This window comes from Mytilus californianus, unplaced genomic scaffold (genome assembly GCF_021869535.1).
Source record: "Mytilus californianus isolate M0D057914Y unplaced genomic scaffold, xbMytCali1.0.p SCAF_10, whole genome shotgun sequence".
In the NCBI taxonomy this organism is placed as follows: Eukaryota; Metazoa; Mollusca; class Bivalvia; order Mytilida; family Mytilidae; genus Mytilus; species Mytilus californianus.
This window is the reverse complement of record NW_026262582.1, coordinates 36,153,290-36,171,282: the sequence shown is the minus strand read 5'-3', so window position 1 is coordinate 36,171,282 and position 17,993 is coordinate 36,153,290. Positions and strand designations below refer to the sequence as shown.

Here is a 17,993-nt window from a genome sequence, read left to right as displayed (position 1 = left end):
AGGCAAGACCTTCTACCGTTACTGTGTCTTTTATCCAAGCTAGAAAACATAACACAACATAACACAACCAACCCAATCAAAGGCAAGACCTTCTGCTGTTACTGTGTCTTTTATCCAAGCTAGAAAACATAACACAACATGACACAACATAACACAATCAACCCAAACAAAGGCAAGACCTTCTACTGTTACTGTGTCTTTTATCCAAGCTAGAAAACATAACACAACATAACACAACCAACCCAATCAAAGGCAAGACCTTCTGCTGTTACTGTGTTTTTTATCCAAGCTAGAAAACATAACACAACATGACACAACATAACACAACCAACCCAATCAAAGGCAAGACCTTCTGCTGTTACTGTGTCTTTTATCCAAGCTAGAGAACATAACACAACATAACACAATTTTTGATTTATTTTGTCTATAATATGCAGGTATATTTGGGTCAAACCTGAATGTACAGGCAACTATCAGGATTAGAAAAAAAACTGACCTTATAAAAGAGGTTCAAAATGCATAGGTTTTTTTCTACAGCAGGAAAAAAAGTTGGTGACCTGATAAAACAGGTTGTTTGCTTAATAAAGGTGGACTTAGCAGGCTGGACTGTACTTTTGTTAATGGACTCATATATTTGTTGTTTGTAGGATACTGAAGATTCCTTTATTTCCTTGGGTTACAATTTTTGTGGATTTGGAAAAAAATGTATTTCTTGGAAACTTGATTTTGTGGTTTAAACATGTTAATCTGCATGCAAGCTTACAGTTTATTTGTATTTTGTTGAACCAGTTTGAAAAAACAGAAGGTTCCAAAATAAAAAAATCTGGAAATATGCAATATTTTAAAAATAAATATAGATGGAAAAAAATGTCAAAACCTTGATATCTTGCAAATTCCTAATAACTTCCATGCATGCAATCAATGAATTGAAAAGAATAAATGACTTTTACCAGGTTCTGAGATCCTGCAGTTGGAGTAACATATCTGTGACAGGCTTTATAAGCTCAATACAGCAATAAATAAAATGCTCCACTGGGCGCAGATTGATACGACTGCAAGACGAACCCTGAACAGTTGGGGCAAGTATGGACACAACATTTAAGCTTGATACAGCACTGAATTTGGATTGTGATTAAATATTTGACACAGCATAGGTTTCCGACACAGAATGAATGTGGTCTAAGAACTTAAAAATTTTAAATTTACCTATTCAAACCATATCATTGTTATTTGCTTTTATATGTAAATCAGAAATAACCAATTCAAAATGGAAAATTTTAAAGAAAAAAAAATCCCCCCCCCCCCCCCCCCCAAATGTTTTGAACCACCCCTTATGATTCATCACCCCCAAACTCAATCTCAGCCTTCCCTTTGTGGTCTGGTACCTTGCAGTACAATTGCAGAGAGATCCATACACTTGAACACAAGTTATTGTCAGGAAACTAGAAAAATGCTTGTTTTTTGGCCCCTTTTTGGACGCAAATTCCTAAACGTTTAGGGCAATTACCCCCAAACTCAAACCCAGCTTTCCCTTTGTGATATGGAACCTTGTAGTACAATTTCAGAAAGATCCATACACTTACACACAAGTTATTGTCATGAAACTAGAAAAATGCTTGTTTTTTTTGCCCCTTTTTTGGCCCCTAATTCCTACAATTTTGAAGCAATAACCCCCAAATTCAATCCCAACCTTCCTTTTGTGGTATTGAACCTTATGGTAAAATTTCATAGAGATCCATTCACTTAAACTAAAGTTAGAGTGTGAAAACCAATGTGTCTTCAGACGACATCGACGCCAACGTCATACCTATATAAGACCGCAAAATTTTTTTGCCGGTGTATAAAAATATATCCCTTTCAATTTTTTTCCGTTTTCACCTTATTTGGAACGGTAATCCTAGTAGACATAATTCAGAAGAACTGACAAAAAAATGAATTATGTCAGTACTGAATCATACTTACATTCATTAGTATTAAATGTGACTATGTCATGAATTACAGAGCTAGAGCTGTTCTGAAGAACTCTACTGATTCATACTTACATTCATTTGTATTAAATGTGACTATGTCATGAATTACAGAGCTAGAGCTGTTCTGAAGCACTCTACTGATGGTCTTCCCAATTATCTGTGAGAAATAAATATAGTTATCTTCATAGTCGAAGTCCACTGCAACAGCCCCATTTAATCCTTTGAGGGGTGGAACTGGTGCTGATTTCATAGAGGGGTCCAGTGAAATACTCAATATTTCTGTTTCAGCTGCCACCACAAGAAATTCTTCTGGGGCTGAAAATCATAAGAATTCAATTTAATAATCAGGTAATTTTTTTATCTGAAGAGTCCTTTTTCAATGTCTGTTAATAATCGCCCTAAAAATGTTTTGTTTGTTTTAATAAGTGATGATAAAATGAAAGTACACTTTTAAAAGGAAAATGAAAGTAGACCAAACAAAATCTGACTGGCTCTCAATTTCTCTAAAAACCAGAATGCCTTTATAAGTTCCAAGATATTCTATAATCAACAACATACATATGCATTTTGTAGTGCATACTGTGTGAATCTTTTTGTGTGTGTGCATTTAATGCTTGATTGATTGATAACTGCTTAACGTCCCATCTCATAGTCATATATATGACAACAAGACTATACATTTAGTACCTCCACATGATGTATTATCAGATGCCAGATTTCCTGTAGAACAAGCACAAACAGAAGTTGTCTGGTTTAGATAGGGTGTGAGTCTGTTAGTGTGTATGTGTGTATTTAGTACCTTCACATGATGTATTATCAGATGCCAGGTTTCCTGTAGAACAAGCACAAACAGAAGTTGTCTGGTATGGATAGACAAAACACAACTGTTCACATCCACCATTATCGACAGCACATGGACTTGATGCTGAAAAGTATAAATATAGATATTGTCTTAAGTAGTCTGTGGCAAAACCTTTCGGAATTTTAGGTCCTCAATGCTCTTTAACTTCATACTTATTTGGCCTTTTTAATTTTTTTGATTCGAGTGTCACTGATGAGTCTTGTGTAGATGAAACGTGCGTTTTGAGTACAAAATTTTCATCATGGTATCTATAATGAGTTTATAGACAGTAATTTAACAATATTTAAATTGTATAAATCCAATCCGAAGGTACAAATCAAGGTAAAAAACAAATACAAAAAAACTGAGGTAATATTGCATGAACTCCGCAAGGAGCAAAACATGGTTCATCCGACAGGATAAGTGTCTCCTGTTATGCATGCATCAATAGCCATAGGAATCCAAACTCTGTCAAAATGTTGCAATAGGAAATAGGACACAATGGGTATTTTTAAAGATCGGAAGACTCTTCTGATATCTAAGATTTGATTTTTGATTTTTGGTGTTTTAACGCCACTTTTAAGCACCGCTTTTGGGCTATTTCGTGGCGGCCAGTTTTTATTCGTGGAGGAAGCCGGAGTGCCCAGAGAAAACCACCGACCTTCGATAGGAAAACTGACAATCCTAGTCAATTAAGATTGGAGTTGAGTGCACCCGCACGAGTGGGGTTCGAACTCACAACCTCAGTGTTGACTGGCTAGTGATTACAGTAGTAACTACTTAGACCACTCGGCCACCGAGGCCCCTCTGATATCTAAGACATGTGGCTAGTGAAATGAAATACCAACACATTTTATCAGTCACAAAGAACAGGAATAAAAGCCCTGTTCATTTATAATTTTCTGTTTTCTATGTATTGTGTGCGATTTTGTCCCATGTACATTTACTCCATATCCTTTCATTTTCTTTACATTTTATCAGTCAACTAATTTGTGGAATGAACAGACTGACAGAAACACACATGAAAGGATATAACGCTCCCCCTTCTTTCAGAGCAGAAGTGTATTACAAAGAACAGCATTAAAAACACTGTTCTTTTTTCAGTAAAGGATTCTTTCCTACAAACAGTATCAGTGAAGGATTCTTTCCTACAGGCAGTATCAGTGAAGGATTCTTTCCTACAGACAGAATCAGTAAAGGATTCTTTCTTACAGGCAGTATCAGTGAAGGATTCTTTCCTACAGGCAGTATCAGTGAAGGATTCTTTCCTACAGGCAGTATCAGTAAAGGATTCTTTCCTACAGGCAGTATCAGTGAATGATTCTTTCCTACAGGCAGTATCAGTGAAGGATTCTTTCCTACAGGCAGTATCAGTGAAGGATTCTTTCCTACAGGCAGTATCAGTAAAGGATTCTTTCCTACAGGCAGTATCAGTGAAGAATGTTGCCCCAATATCTTTTTGACTGAAAAACCATGTGATACATACCTGCCAACTTTTCAAAATCTCCATGGGGGATTTTAAGATCCTCTTATATTGTCATACATGTCTTTAATCTACTATTATATTGTTTTAATGAGTACATATATGCTTAAAAACCCTTTTAACTCATTTGAATACCTGTTTTGAGGTGTTCAGTTTACATAATAAAGAATTTCAAACTTTAGGTCGATACCTCTCATGCGGGATATCCCCCATAAATTGGGATAGTTGGCAGGTCTGGACTGATATGATATTGAAACTATAGAAGGCATTTTATCACTTACCACTGGGTTGTAGTTCTTTGTCGTAGATAACAATGTCCCTCAAATGTTCCAAGTTATTCTTGATAATTATAGGTGTTCTGCTAATACCATTCTTACTTGCTTTAAATACCTGCGAATACAACACTTTAATTACTGTGAATTTTTTTTGGACGTTTTTTAAGATCAAGGTTGTACTACAGGTATCAATCAATGCCGTCTTAAACTTGCAATGAGGTGAGAGTTTTTTTTTCTCTGTGTTGAAGGCCTCATTGTGGCTTTGAGATAAATAACAGCAATAAAACGCTGTTCCTTTGCTTTTTGTGTGTCTTTTGCTGTGCATGTACTGATTTTGAGTCGTGAATATATTAATGGGTACCCCATGATGGAAAGCCAACAGGGTCAAAATTCTTATTTCGTAAATTGTCAATTTGTAACTTGTATCTTTGTAATTTCAAAATTCTTCCTTCATAAATTGTCAATTTGTAACTTGTATCTTTGTAATTTCAAAATTCTTAATTTGAGAATTGTCAATTTGTAACTTTGTAACTGTGTGATTTCAAAATTCCTTATTGGTAAATTGTCAATTGTATATTGATGTTTTGTAACTTGTAACAAGTCGATTCCTTAAATGTAGATTTGTAAAGTGTCATCGTTGTATTATTCTAACGATCATTATGACGACAGATGGCACTCGGTTTCTTCCTCTGTGTATAAGCCTCATGTAAATAGGAGCACCTCCATATGGAAGATATACCAAAGTAATCTAAATCAATTATGTACAGCAAATGCATCTAAAAGAACACAAATAGAAAAATATTTTTGTTATTTTTATATGGCATGTATACAGGAACCCGTTTTTCTGTTTTGTTTTCTGAAGACGACAGGTAGCGTTTCGTTCGAGAACGAAAACTATATAAAAATACAACCCGAATAGTTCAGTCCCTCTCACGTAATCGATCTCTCCTACATGCGAGATTAATGAAGTAGTCGTAGATCAGCGGAATGTAACAACTGAATTATTTGGGTAAATAGATATAAGGCCATGTGGTAATAAACCGTATGATTGCCAATGGGACAACTATCCATCAAAGTTCAAATAAAGTCGATGTAAGCAATTATAGGCAACCTACGGCCTTCAACAATGAGAAAAAACCAAAAATATAATCAGCTATAAAAGGCTATACCATTACTGGAAAACCCAGGTAATAAACGATTTCTATTAATCCTAAAATGCTATTATCGGACCATTCTATTTTGACTGAGACCTCAGGGGGAGGGGCTGACATATATATATATATATATTAATATACATGCCTACTAAACTTTTCTGGTAAAGAAGCTTAAGAATTGCCGCTACCTGAATTTTTGTTCTTTAAAAATTTACAAAACAAAAAGACCAAAATATTCCCGATTCCCTCCCTCTTAATTGCTGCTTAACTTCTTATCTACCACAGGTACCTTTACAGTTCACTACTACACACTGCTGATTAGTCAGCTACTGCAGCTGAACTGTAGGTTAACTACCAGAGATAATTTGCAGTGAGAGAATTTTTCACAAATTGTTAAGGCTGTGTTATGAGTACTCTAATTAAATATTTAATTAATCAGTATTTATTGTATATTAATTGAAAAATGAAACAAATACCAAATCAATTTCTTTTTTGCATTATCAAGCTTGAAAGCTGCCGTAAAAAGACGTAAAAAGTTTTCAAATTATTTGCACATGTTTAGCTTCTTCATCCTCGGAAGACTCGCAATCTTGTTCTGACAAGCTAAATTATCCTTTCCTATACTTCCAATTTTGCTTTCTAATTGCATAAATCCTTCAAATTCTTCACTTTCGCTATACAATTTGAACAAAGAAGCCCATTCATCCGCCATTGTTTTAATCGCATTCCGAACACGTGTAAAATTCATCATAATTATATGTTAACACACACTTTTTATAGAAAAGGAATGTACAAGTTGAAAGATTATTCATTTGTAAAACCGAATTTCATTCGTTCATTTCAGGATTCCCCAACAATTTTGTCCAATCTAAAGGGTTTTAACAGTGGTATATTTTACAGAAATATCCGTCACCGGGACTGCGCAAGTGTATGTTTACAGCGGATCTATCAGTCATTGCGAAAACACGCTTGATTATGCAGGCAGATTTATCAGTCACTGTGGACAGAACGATGATAAAAACCGTGTATATATCCGTCAGTGGTAGATAAAGAGATAACGCCCCATACTCCCGGTTACCCCGTGCCACCCCTCCTTAGCCTGGCAACCTGACCCAATCTAATACTTCATTGATCGGATTGTTAATTAACAGTTGGTTCACGATGTTAATAAATAACGTTTGTATTATATAAGCTAAATTTTCCGAAATTTGCATTTCATATGAAATTTAAAATAATTTGCAATGAATTCCCACGATGCATCATTCTAATCAGTATCCAATTGACGACACCATGTTGTTGTATTCCACTTGGTTCTTCTGTCGAGTAGTGAGCAAGGATCCCAGGCTACTCCCTCCTCACAGTTTGCCACCATTTAACTCTCCAAAATGATCCCTAACAGACCACCACCCCCCCGCCAAACCCCAAATCATATTCAAAGATTTTCATGAAGAAATGAAATTAGGGTAAGCAGATTGGAGAAAATTGCTTCTGTCATGCAAATAGCAAGATGGCGAAATCTTCTCTCTGACAAGTCAAAGGGGTAGGGTGTCACTTTGGTAAAGAGTGGGTATAGGTGTGTGATAAAAAAGAAACAATTTCATAGTTTTACGATCATGGTCATTGACAAAATATCCAGAGAGGACACCTCCTAGTATATGTCGATCCAGTACCATGATCATTCTAGATCTGTAGGAATACGTTGTTGATACCAATACTGGCTTTAATACAATGGTATAGAGAGCGCCGGCGATTTATTGAGGGTGCACAAGAGCAGTTTCTGAAGCTGTCAACACTCGGTGTGCGCACTAGAGTGTCTTCAAGGTGGTTCCAATGGATTACTGTTTTTACGAAAAAAATATTGTGGTCGTTGAAATCTCAAAACACTTTGTGTAGTTCTTGACCGGTTTTTCCACAATATTTATTGACTGATAATTGTCAAATCCCTTGGCAGCAATTGTTCTTTTTGGACGAGCTCTTTTTTAAATTTGTCTGGTACTATAGCAGGAACCAGCCCCTCAACCACCTCGTACAGAAATATTAGCTGCTGGTTTAAGCGTCTAGTCTGTATGTCTTGTAGTTCCAGTTTGGTGAGCATGTTTGAGATGCAACCATCTTCTCTGGATTTGTAGTCGCCTGTTATAAATCTCACAGCTTGTCGCTGTATTCTTTCAAGCTTATTGATGATCATAGATGTGTAGGGGTCCCATACTATTGCTCCATAATCCATTATTGACCTGACCAGTGAAATATATGCGGTTTTCTTGCATTCTGGTGGGCAATATCTCAAATTCCTTATCAGGAATCCTAGTGTTGAGTTTGCCTTCTTGGCTACGTTGGAAATATGGGTAATCCATTTTAGGTTCTCGTTAAGTTTTCTGGTTCCTTTAGATTTTATTACAAAATATTGCATATTCGATACAGTTTTATAGTATACATTAACTAAGTGACTCATTCAAAATAATACTTCATTCAAATTGTACAAACATGATATAAAACATTTTAAATTTGTCTTCATTACTCAAGAGCCAAAAAAATAAAGATTTTTCATCCATTTGCTTTATTAAAAATCATTAGATAATTACATTCTTTTCCAATATCTTAACATTGAGATTATAATATATATAATAAGGAATAATCGGTGTCAACCCATTTCTCCCATCATACATTTAGTCCAAAATTTGCGGCCCAGAACAATATTAGTATGAATTTTCCAGCTCAGTCTTATAATTCATGTAATTAATCTAATTTTGACCTGCCAAGTGACAGTAATATATTAGCGAAGTTGATAAGTGAGCCCATTCCAGCAACACATCTGTATACATACCTTAATACAGGAAAATACACACTCCCTCCAAGGTGTGGTGACCAGTACAGTAGACATACATGTTTATTCGAGGTCATCTCTATATAAAACCGAGTCCCTGGAATCGGTTTCACAAAAAAACTTACGATTAAGATTGATCGTAAGTCATGAACAATGCAGTATACTTACGATAAATCTTAGTCGTAACTTCTTTTGTAAAACCGATTCCAGGGACTCGGTTTTATATAGAGGTGACCTCGAATAAACATGTATGTCTAGCTACTGGTATATATGCCATATAGAAATAAAAATTTTATTTTTCTATTTGTTTTTTTTTATGTGTATCCTGTCATCATAATGATCGTTAGCATAATACAACGATGACATTTAACACATCAACATTTAACGAATCGACATGTTATAAGTTACAAAACAGCAATATACAGATTGACAATTTACCAATAAAGAATTTTGAAATCACACAGTTACAAGTTACAAATTGACAGTTTACGAATTAAGAATTTTGAAATAACAAAGGTACAAGTTACAAATTGACAATTTACAAATTAAGAATTTTGAAAGTACAAAGATACAAGTTACAAATTGACAATTTACGAATTAAGAATTTTGAAATTACAGTTACAAATTACAAATTGACAATTTACAAATTAAGAATTTTGACCCCGTTGGCTTTCCATACCCCATATCCTCTGTTTTTCTATAGAAAAAAATCTGATGATTGTTTATATCTTTATGCCACCCTTAAGAATTATTTGTTTGTGTTGCCTATTCATGCCTTGTAGGGTTTAGTAGGTAGGTAAGGATTTTATTATTATTTTTCTTGGCCAACAATATAAGTTACATGTTTTAGACAATAAATGATGTTAAAAGCAGGAAAACATCTATTAAAATAAAAGAATGTGTCCGAGGCCACAAATGCCCCCGTTCGAGCTTCAAACAAACGAAAATGGTACAGACCGACTAATGAATGGAAAGATGGACAGTCAAGGATAACACTTACGGCAGAGGGATACAAAAGTTGGTGATTTGTGCCATCAATTATTTTCGAGTAGGTTGCTTTTTAGGCGGGTAGGTAGGCATCATCAAAAAATTTAAATTCCATTTTTGGCCTTACATTACATTCATTTTAATAAATATCAAAATTTCATGATACTTTTTTTATATATTTTCACAATTTTAATTCTTGTATGCTGTTATATTTTTTGCTATAATAAATCAGTATTAAAATCTGATATATTTTGTTCCTTAAGAATTCTAATCCTACCTGCTTCAGATTTCTGTCCACCCAGTATATGTAATTTTTCAAGACAGAAATTCCGAAAGGTGATGGTAAATTTTTCCTCACATATTGTCTGTTTCCACCACTGAACGATACTTTCTGAAAATGGAAAAATGAACAAATTTAAATCTATTGCTGCTGTTGAAATCCTCACTTAAGGTGGTACCCAACACCTTGACTAACATTAATTTGGCTCATTTAATTTTCCTAAAATATTGACAAAATGTTTACTTTGACCCTTTGTCAAAAATATAAAAATTTCAAAAAATTTGAACCAACCACTTTATCAGAAAAATTTCTCTGGTTATATAGCAGTTTGACAAACACTAATTTTGATCATTGAGAAGCTTAATATTTCCTTAACAATACAACGGAATTAAAACGTTTAGCTGATTTTTACAGAGTTATCTCCCTGTAGTGTTAGGTACCACCTTAATCTCTGAAATATTTATTGACAATATATTTATAACAATCATGGTGAGCTTTAGTTGGATAGTTGCCTCATTGGCAATCATACTACATCTCCATTTTTTTATATTATATTCATTTTCACAATTTTTGTTTTCATAAATAGCCTCATTTTAAACACCATTCTGTACTAGTCATTCACATTTATCACTATTAACATATATATTAATCCAATGATGGTTCACAAACAGATTTTTATAGAGAAGCACAACTATTTTCACTAGTAGAACTAGAACAGCTGACCTTTCCAGAGCACCTCAGTTCACTTCCTGTTTTTTTATTTTTTGTGTGGTTTGCGCTGCTCAATCTTTTACTTCTTTATGGTGTGTTTTATGGACTGTTGTTTGAATTTTCATACTTTTCCTTTAGACCATGGTGTTCTTTTTTCTAACTTATTCTTTGTGTTTGTCATTGATATTTTTGACTTTTTTACATGTGAAGAAAACTGTATTTTACACTCCAAAAGCTAATAGACTACTGCAAATTCAGAAATTATTGAGAGGTTTTTATTAATGCGAATATAATGCGATTGTGTGAGTATCACAATAATAAGAACTTCCATTCTGATATCTGATGCATATATCTGTATGCAGCTTTTCCTGAAATCACAATAATTAATCTCGCATTTATGTCCATTCTTCAAAAGGCTCACTCAAGGAGCTACAATGTTTGGTTATTACTATGATATAAAGGGCTATTTGTATATCTTTTTTTATATTGTTCAATTCATACCCGAGTATACAATTAAAGTAACAGTTCAAATTCAAAGCTGTTTAAATGTATCATATCTAGTTGCACTATTATATTAGTTCCTGTGTAAAAATAAAGTAAGAAACTTCCAGATTTTTACTGGCCTTTCAAAATTGAGAAGAAATTACCTCTTGGAATTGTAGACATATGTATACTCTATAGAAACATCTACATGTAATATCAACATTTATTAATGATAAAGAAAATTACGGTCACATTTCATTGGATTTTGACATGAAAATTTGTTAACAATGGTTATTTTGAGTTTCTGTATAAAATATTTCATGCTTTTGCTTTCTTTTCCATATATCTTTTGGTTTTCAATTCTAGTGTTCATATTTCATCATCATAGATGTATTTTGTCACCTGTCTGGAATTATTTTTTTTTTTATTGTATTTGATCGGCAAATCCGAAATTACCCTTATCCGACCCTGGAATCTGATCCGGTATTGTAATCGTCTTCATTTCCGGTTTATGGCATCCATTTTTTTCAATGTTGTTTTTGTCAGTCAGATACGATAATATGGCTTTAAAATGACCATACTGATGGTTAAACAGGTCGGCAAAGTTAATTTTTATTTTCTTTCAAATCGAAGGTCCGTTAGGCCTAGCTAGTAACCAAAATGAAAGTCTGATTGCAATAGTGGAAGGTCAAGGACCTCGGACCACTGCTAATTTGAACCTCCGAATATTATTTTCAATATAATTTGACATCATTCGTCATGTGCTTGTCATTAAAGGGAAGAAACTCTTGCACTTCTGGAACTTGTACCATAGGCAGAATACAACGTTGCGCCTGCTGCTGCTTAAGTCGCGGGAACAGTTATGTTTTCCAAAATATCACGATAAGAGCAGGAGACAAATCAATCGTTTATATAAGTCCTTGCAAAAACATATAATAATAAATAACGAAAAATAACACAATGAAACCGACAGTCACGAAAACTGACTGTCAAAGAAGACCAACAAGCAACAATACTTAGTTTCTCTAAACACCAAGGGCCACTGGCCATAAACGCTTCAACACATCAACAACCAACAGGATTTTTTATAATTGGCGTCCAACCCTGGTACACTCTTTTTAATGGAATAGCCCTTAGTTATTGAATTGTGACTGTTCATACATATATTGAACCATTCTTAACATCAAAGATGATCACTTGAACCAGACATTTCTTTGAATAATGCTGGCCTGGAGTGACATAAATGTCAAAGACATCGAAAAAGTAAAAAAACAAACCAACACACCTTTGTAGAGGATATAACCATGATTGAAGAAATAAAGTATATCTATTTACTCTTATTTGTGTTTTGTAAATGAATAAATAAACAGATCATATTTTTCACTTGAAAATGTCGTTCACGCAAAATCTCCCCCTCAGCTGTCTTAGCTGAGGGGGAGATCTCCCTCTTTGAAGGTTTCAGAGGTTGGCAGGTATGATTTTTTATTAACCTGAACTGGATGAAGCACATTGTTGACTAACCTGAACTGGAGGAAGCACATTTTTGACTGACCTGTATGGTGTCGACAACCGAGTCAACCCAGTATACATCATGTGTATCAATGTCTACAGTTATCCCCCTTGGATAACTAATCCCATTGGTTACTATTGTTTTACGGTCAGTTCCATCTAGTCTTGACCTTTCTATCTTCGGAAATTGTCCACTGTCTACCCAATACAGATATCTAGAAATTAGAAATCATACTTTCTGAAGAAAATGACAGGATATAATATTGGCTTTCATGACTTGGACGGCAAAATAAATAATAAAGTGTGCCAATGCATATTGTTTCTAAAAATATAGAATTTTGAGCATGGTTTCCTTTTTAGACTGCCAGCTAAAAAGTGAAAAATTTGATAATTAAATATTGAACAATATATATACATGTCAAACTTTAAAAAAAATATGAAATTTTCCACACTGCAAAGTGGATTTTCATTTTCATATTTTAAAAGTGTTTAATATCAATTTTTTTTACATTTTTTAACAAATCTATTTAAACAAGAGTGCACACGCTGAAATGTCTCGCCCTCTTTACTAACCATTGATGTTATGTTGATAGTCCTAAATGAAAGCTTTACTACAACTATTACATAAACTTAACATGATCCAAGAAAATGAAGTCAAGGTCATATAAACCAAACAAGAAATACATGTACACCTTACAATCATTCAATACACTAAATATAGTTGACCTATTGCTTATAGTTTCTAAGAAACAGACTTAACCATGAAAACTAAACATTGACCAATGAATCGTGAAAATGAGGTCAAGGTCAGATGAACCATGCCAGGCAGACATGAACAGCTTACAATCCTTCCATACAACAAATATAGCTGACCTATTGCTTATAGTTTAAGAAAAACAGACTGAAACACATAAACTTAACACTGAGAAATGAACCGTGAAAATGAGGTCAAGGTCAAATAAAACCTGTGAGGCTGACATGTACATCATAGAATATTTCCATACACCAAATATAGTTGACTTATTGCATATAGTATAAGAAAAAAGACCAAAACTCAAAAACTAAACTATAACCACTGAACCATGAAAATGAGGTCAAAGTCAGATGACACCTGCCAGTTGGACATGTACACCTTACAATCATTCCATACACCAAATATAAAAGACCTATTGCATAAAGTATAAGAAAAACGGACCAAAACACAAAAACTAAACTATAACCACTGAACCATGAAAATGAGGTCAAGGTCAGATGACACCTGCCAGCTAGACATGTACACCTTACAATCATTCCATACACCAAATATGTTAGACCTATTGCATACAGTATAAGAAAAACAGACCAAAACACAAAAACTTAACTATAACCACTGAACCATGAAAATGAGGTCAAGGTCAGATGACACCTGCCAGTTGGACATGTACACCTTACAGTCCTTCCATACACCGAATATACTAGGCCTATTGCTTATAGTATCTGAGATATGGACTTGACCACCAAAACTTAACCTTGTTCACTGATCCATGAAATGAGGTCGAGGTCAAGTGAAAACTGTCTGACAGGCATGAAGACCTTGCAAGGTACGCACATACCAAATATAGTTATCCTATTACTTATAATAAGAGAGAATTTAACATTACAAAAAATCTTAACTTTTTTTTCAAGTAGTCACTGAACCATGAAAATGAGGTCAAAGACATTGGACATGTGACTGACGGAAACTTCGTAACATGAGGCATCCATATACAAAGTATGAAGCATCCAGGTCTTCCACCTTCTAAAATATAAAGCTTTTAAGAAGTTAGCTAACGCCGCCGCCGCCGCCGGATCACTATCCCTATGTCAAGCTTTCTGCGACAAAAGTCGCAGGCTCGACAAAAACCAATTTATGAAGTTTTAACAAACTTAAATTTTAAGATTTCCCATCTTACTTTTTTCACCAAATAGAAGTCCTATCACATGGTTGACCCATGAAACTATTAATATCAGTACTGGATTCAAACCTTGAATTCTAGGAATAAAGATTACCTTTTTATTGGATTTACTGCTATAGCTCTAGGTGATGACATTTTCTCCTTGACTAGAACCAATCGATGACTTCCATTCAGTTTAGCCACTTCCAGGTAGGTATCATAATTCTTGGAAGTTGTGAAATACAAATTACCTTAAAAAATGTATATTTATTTATAAACTGTAGGCATATGAATTTTATGAACCGTAGACGTATAAATTTTTCAAGTATAGAAAGCAGGGTAATTGTAATAACAATAGAGTAAGAAGTTCCGTTAGTATTTAAAGTGGTGTGTGCACGAGAAAAATTATCGACAAAGCCGGAGACCATCTTTGGAGAAAAGCATATTTTGTATATAGGAAGATTAATCTTAAGGATGTTCGCTTGTCTTGTTTTCGAATTTTTGCCAGATATTCGGAATCCTCTTGTTTTATCCATATAGTGCCATTAAAAATTTTCCCCGCTAACCTCTACTTTTCTTTTCATCATTTTATTACATATAGTTTAAAGAGCCACATTTTAAAATCTTATAAAATTGTTGTTATTTTTTCATTGTTTTTGAAAGAAAAAAGGTGCCAATGTTAATTATATGAAAAATCTAGAGAGAATCATTTCCCGCCAAATTTCCAATGGTTTATATCTCGAAAACAAGCACACGGACCCTTAATTTTTTCTGCTTTTTTACTTCCTTTATTTATATACTATCAATTCATAACAGTCTTTTAAAATGCTTGTTATTTTGATTATATTTTGATTTTTGGTGTTTTAACGCCACTTTTAAGCACCGCTTTTGTGCTATTTCGTGGCGACCAGTTTTTATTGGCGGAGGAAGCCGAAGTGCCTGGAGAAAACCACCGACCTACAATAGGAAAACTGACAATCCTAGTCAATTAAGATTGGAGTCGAGTGCACCCGCACGAGCGGGGTTCGAACTCACAACCTCAGTGTTGACTGGCTAGTGATTACAGTAGTTACTACTTAGACCACTCTGCAAACGAGGCCCCCTTGTTATTTTGAAACAGAGTTGCAAACATCCTTAAGTATAACAGTTTGTGCATTATATATGTAGGTTCATATTTTAATAATGCACTTCTTTTTTGTAAATTTTATGTTATTTGATTTAATCTGATGCCATTTGTGGTGCATACAATTAACAACATCTGTCTTGTTGTGTTTTATAATATGTGTATGATAAATTTTAAAGATGGCCACCGCACACCCGACAGTCTCTATAATGGTGTGTGTTGTTATTGAATACAGAAATAATTTCGTCAAATATTTGAGACATACATATTTACTTTTCATGGTTGGTATTAGGTTATCATAACAAAATTAGAGTTTAAGAGTACATAAATGATTTATTTTTGGTTGAACAGAGTAAATTCAGAAAATAAAGTATTTAAAGACTTTCGGGATAGTTATTGTAATAATAATATGTAAATCATATCTTCAAATCAAACCCAGTGTAGAATAGTTTAATATGTTTGTAGACTTGACAGATTAATCCAAGTACAGTTCTATTTCAAACAAACATTCATTTAACAAAAATAATTCTTTAATCTTCTGATAGTCGACAGAGTGCTAATGAAGAAGTTAACAATAGATGTTATATCCAGAATAGAGCATAACGGTCTAAAAAAATATATCAACTAATCACTGTCGAGCTCCTTCCCAAATTTGAAGTCATTCTGCTTACTAGTTTATGAAAAAAGTGATGAAAATTTGTTGGACAAACCGAGGGACAGACAAACAGTTAATAGACGAACACACTCTTGTAGTTTAAAATTTTCAACTTTGGACCATTTTGAATGGCTCAAATTAAAATATCACATCCTTTTTACCTGAATATTTTTACTGCCATTTATAATTTTAAAGCATTTAATTTTACCTGCAATCCAATCTACTGCTATTCCACGTATTCCATCGGCAGGTTTAATCCCAATTCCTGCTTGAATGACTTCTTGATACCCTGTGCCATCTTGTTTGATTCTACGGACACCATTAGAGTTACCTCCCTTTAACCCAGTGCTGTCGTAGTCACACCAATAAATATGTCCTCCAGCAATATGAACATCTACATGTAACGCAACTCGGTCTAAAATGGAAATTCCACAGAATTTAGAAAATAAGCAATCTGATTAAAATACAGATCCCTCGTCTAATCTTAGCTGACAAGGATCTGACAAGGATCTGACAAGGATCTGTCAAGGCTCTGCTTTACTTTCTGTTCTGCTAATTATTGCATCCGCCAATGAAATTTCAGACATCAAATTTTTGAAGGCCTGTATAGTTACGACAAAACCAGACGATTCCAAAATATCTCAAAAAACAGAAAGTAAAACGGAGCGTTGTCAGATCCTTGTAAGGGAAGTTAATGGACACAGGACCTATATTACAATCAGATTGGAAAATAAGTAATCACAAGAAATGATTGTAACAGGATGCTGTTACGAAGTCTCCCAAACGAAGCTCCCATAATTCGTAATTCCCATGGTCGCCTGACATTGAGCAAATTCCAGTGAAAATTGGTTTCGTCCAGTAAAGTTATATGCATTAGTGATGCCTGGGGACTAACCCTTTATATCATTCAAATCATCTTGGCATGACAAACCAGAATATATATGGTTTAGGGGTGGGGATCTCGACCATTTACAAGATATTAGAACTTTCTCAAATGGCAGGGGGTGGGGATACCCCTGGGGACTAACCCTGTATATCATTCAAACCATCTTAGCATGACAAACCAGAATATATTTGGTTTAGGGGTGGGGATCTCGACCATTTACAAGATATTAGAACTTTCTCAAATGGCAGGGGGTAGGGATGACCCCTGGGGACTAACCCTGTATATCATTCAAACCATCTTAGCATGACAAACAAGAATATATATGGTTTAGGGGTGGGGATCTTGACCACTTACAAGATATTAGAACTTTCTTAAATGGCATAGGGTGGGGGTGACCCCTGGGGACTAACCCTGTATTTCATTTGATTTGCTTTATCATGACAAACAAGAATATATATGGTTTAGGGGTGGGGATCTCAACCATTTACAAGATATTAGAACTTTCTCAAATGGCAGGGGGTCGGGAGGACCCCTGGGGACTAACTTTGTATATCATTCAAACCATCTTAGCATGACAAACAAGAATATATATGGTTTAGGGGTGGGGATCTTGACCACTTACAAGATATTAGAACTTTCTTGAATGGCATGGGGTGGGGGTGACCCCTGGGGACTAACCCTGTATTTCATTTCATGTGCTTTATCATGACAAACCAGAATATATATGGTTTAGGGGTGGGGATCTCGACCATTCACAAGATATTAGAACTTTTTCAAATGGCAGGGGGTCGGGATGACCCCTGGGGACTAATCCTGTATATCATTCAAACCATCTTAGCATGGCAAACCAGAATATATATGGTTTAGGGGTGGGGATCTTGACCACTTACAAGGTATTA

The 17,993-nt window shown here is 34.6% G+C and overlaps 1 protein-coding gene across 1 annotated transcript in view; it reads right to left on the bottom strand.

Annotated features, from left to right (window-relative positions):
• Window positions 1–17,993, bottom strand: part of LOC127718035 (low-density lipoprotein receptor-related protein 2-like) — a 178,434-nt gene that overhangs the window by 74,032 nt on the left and 86,409 nt on the right. Inside the window, exons 38-44 of the mRNA XM_052223930.1 lie at window positions 16,417–16,623; window positions 14,546–14,681; window positions 12,561–12,732; window positions 9,812–9,925; window positions 4,576–4,684; window positions 2,770–2,895; window positions 2,043–2,285 (exon numbers count right to left, since the gene is read on the bottom strand). Of these exons, the coding sequence (XP_052079890.1) occupies window positions 2,043–2,285; window positions 2,770–2,895; window positions 4,576–4,684; window positions 9,812–9,925; window positions 12,561–12,732; window positions 14,546–14,681; window positions 16,417–16,623 (1,107 nt within the window). The remainder of the gene's footprint in view (window positions 1–2,042; window positions 2,286–2,769; window positions 2,896–4,575; window positions 4,685–9,811; window positions 9,926–12,560; window positions 12,733–14,545; window positions 14,682–16,416; window positions 16,624–17,993) is intronic.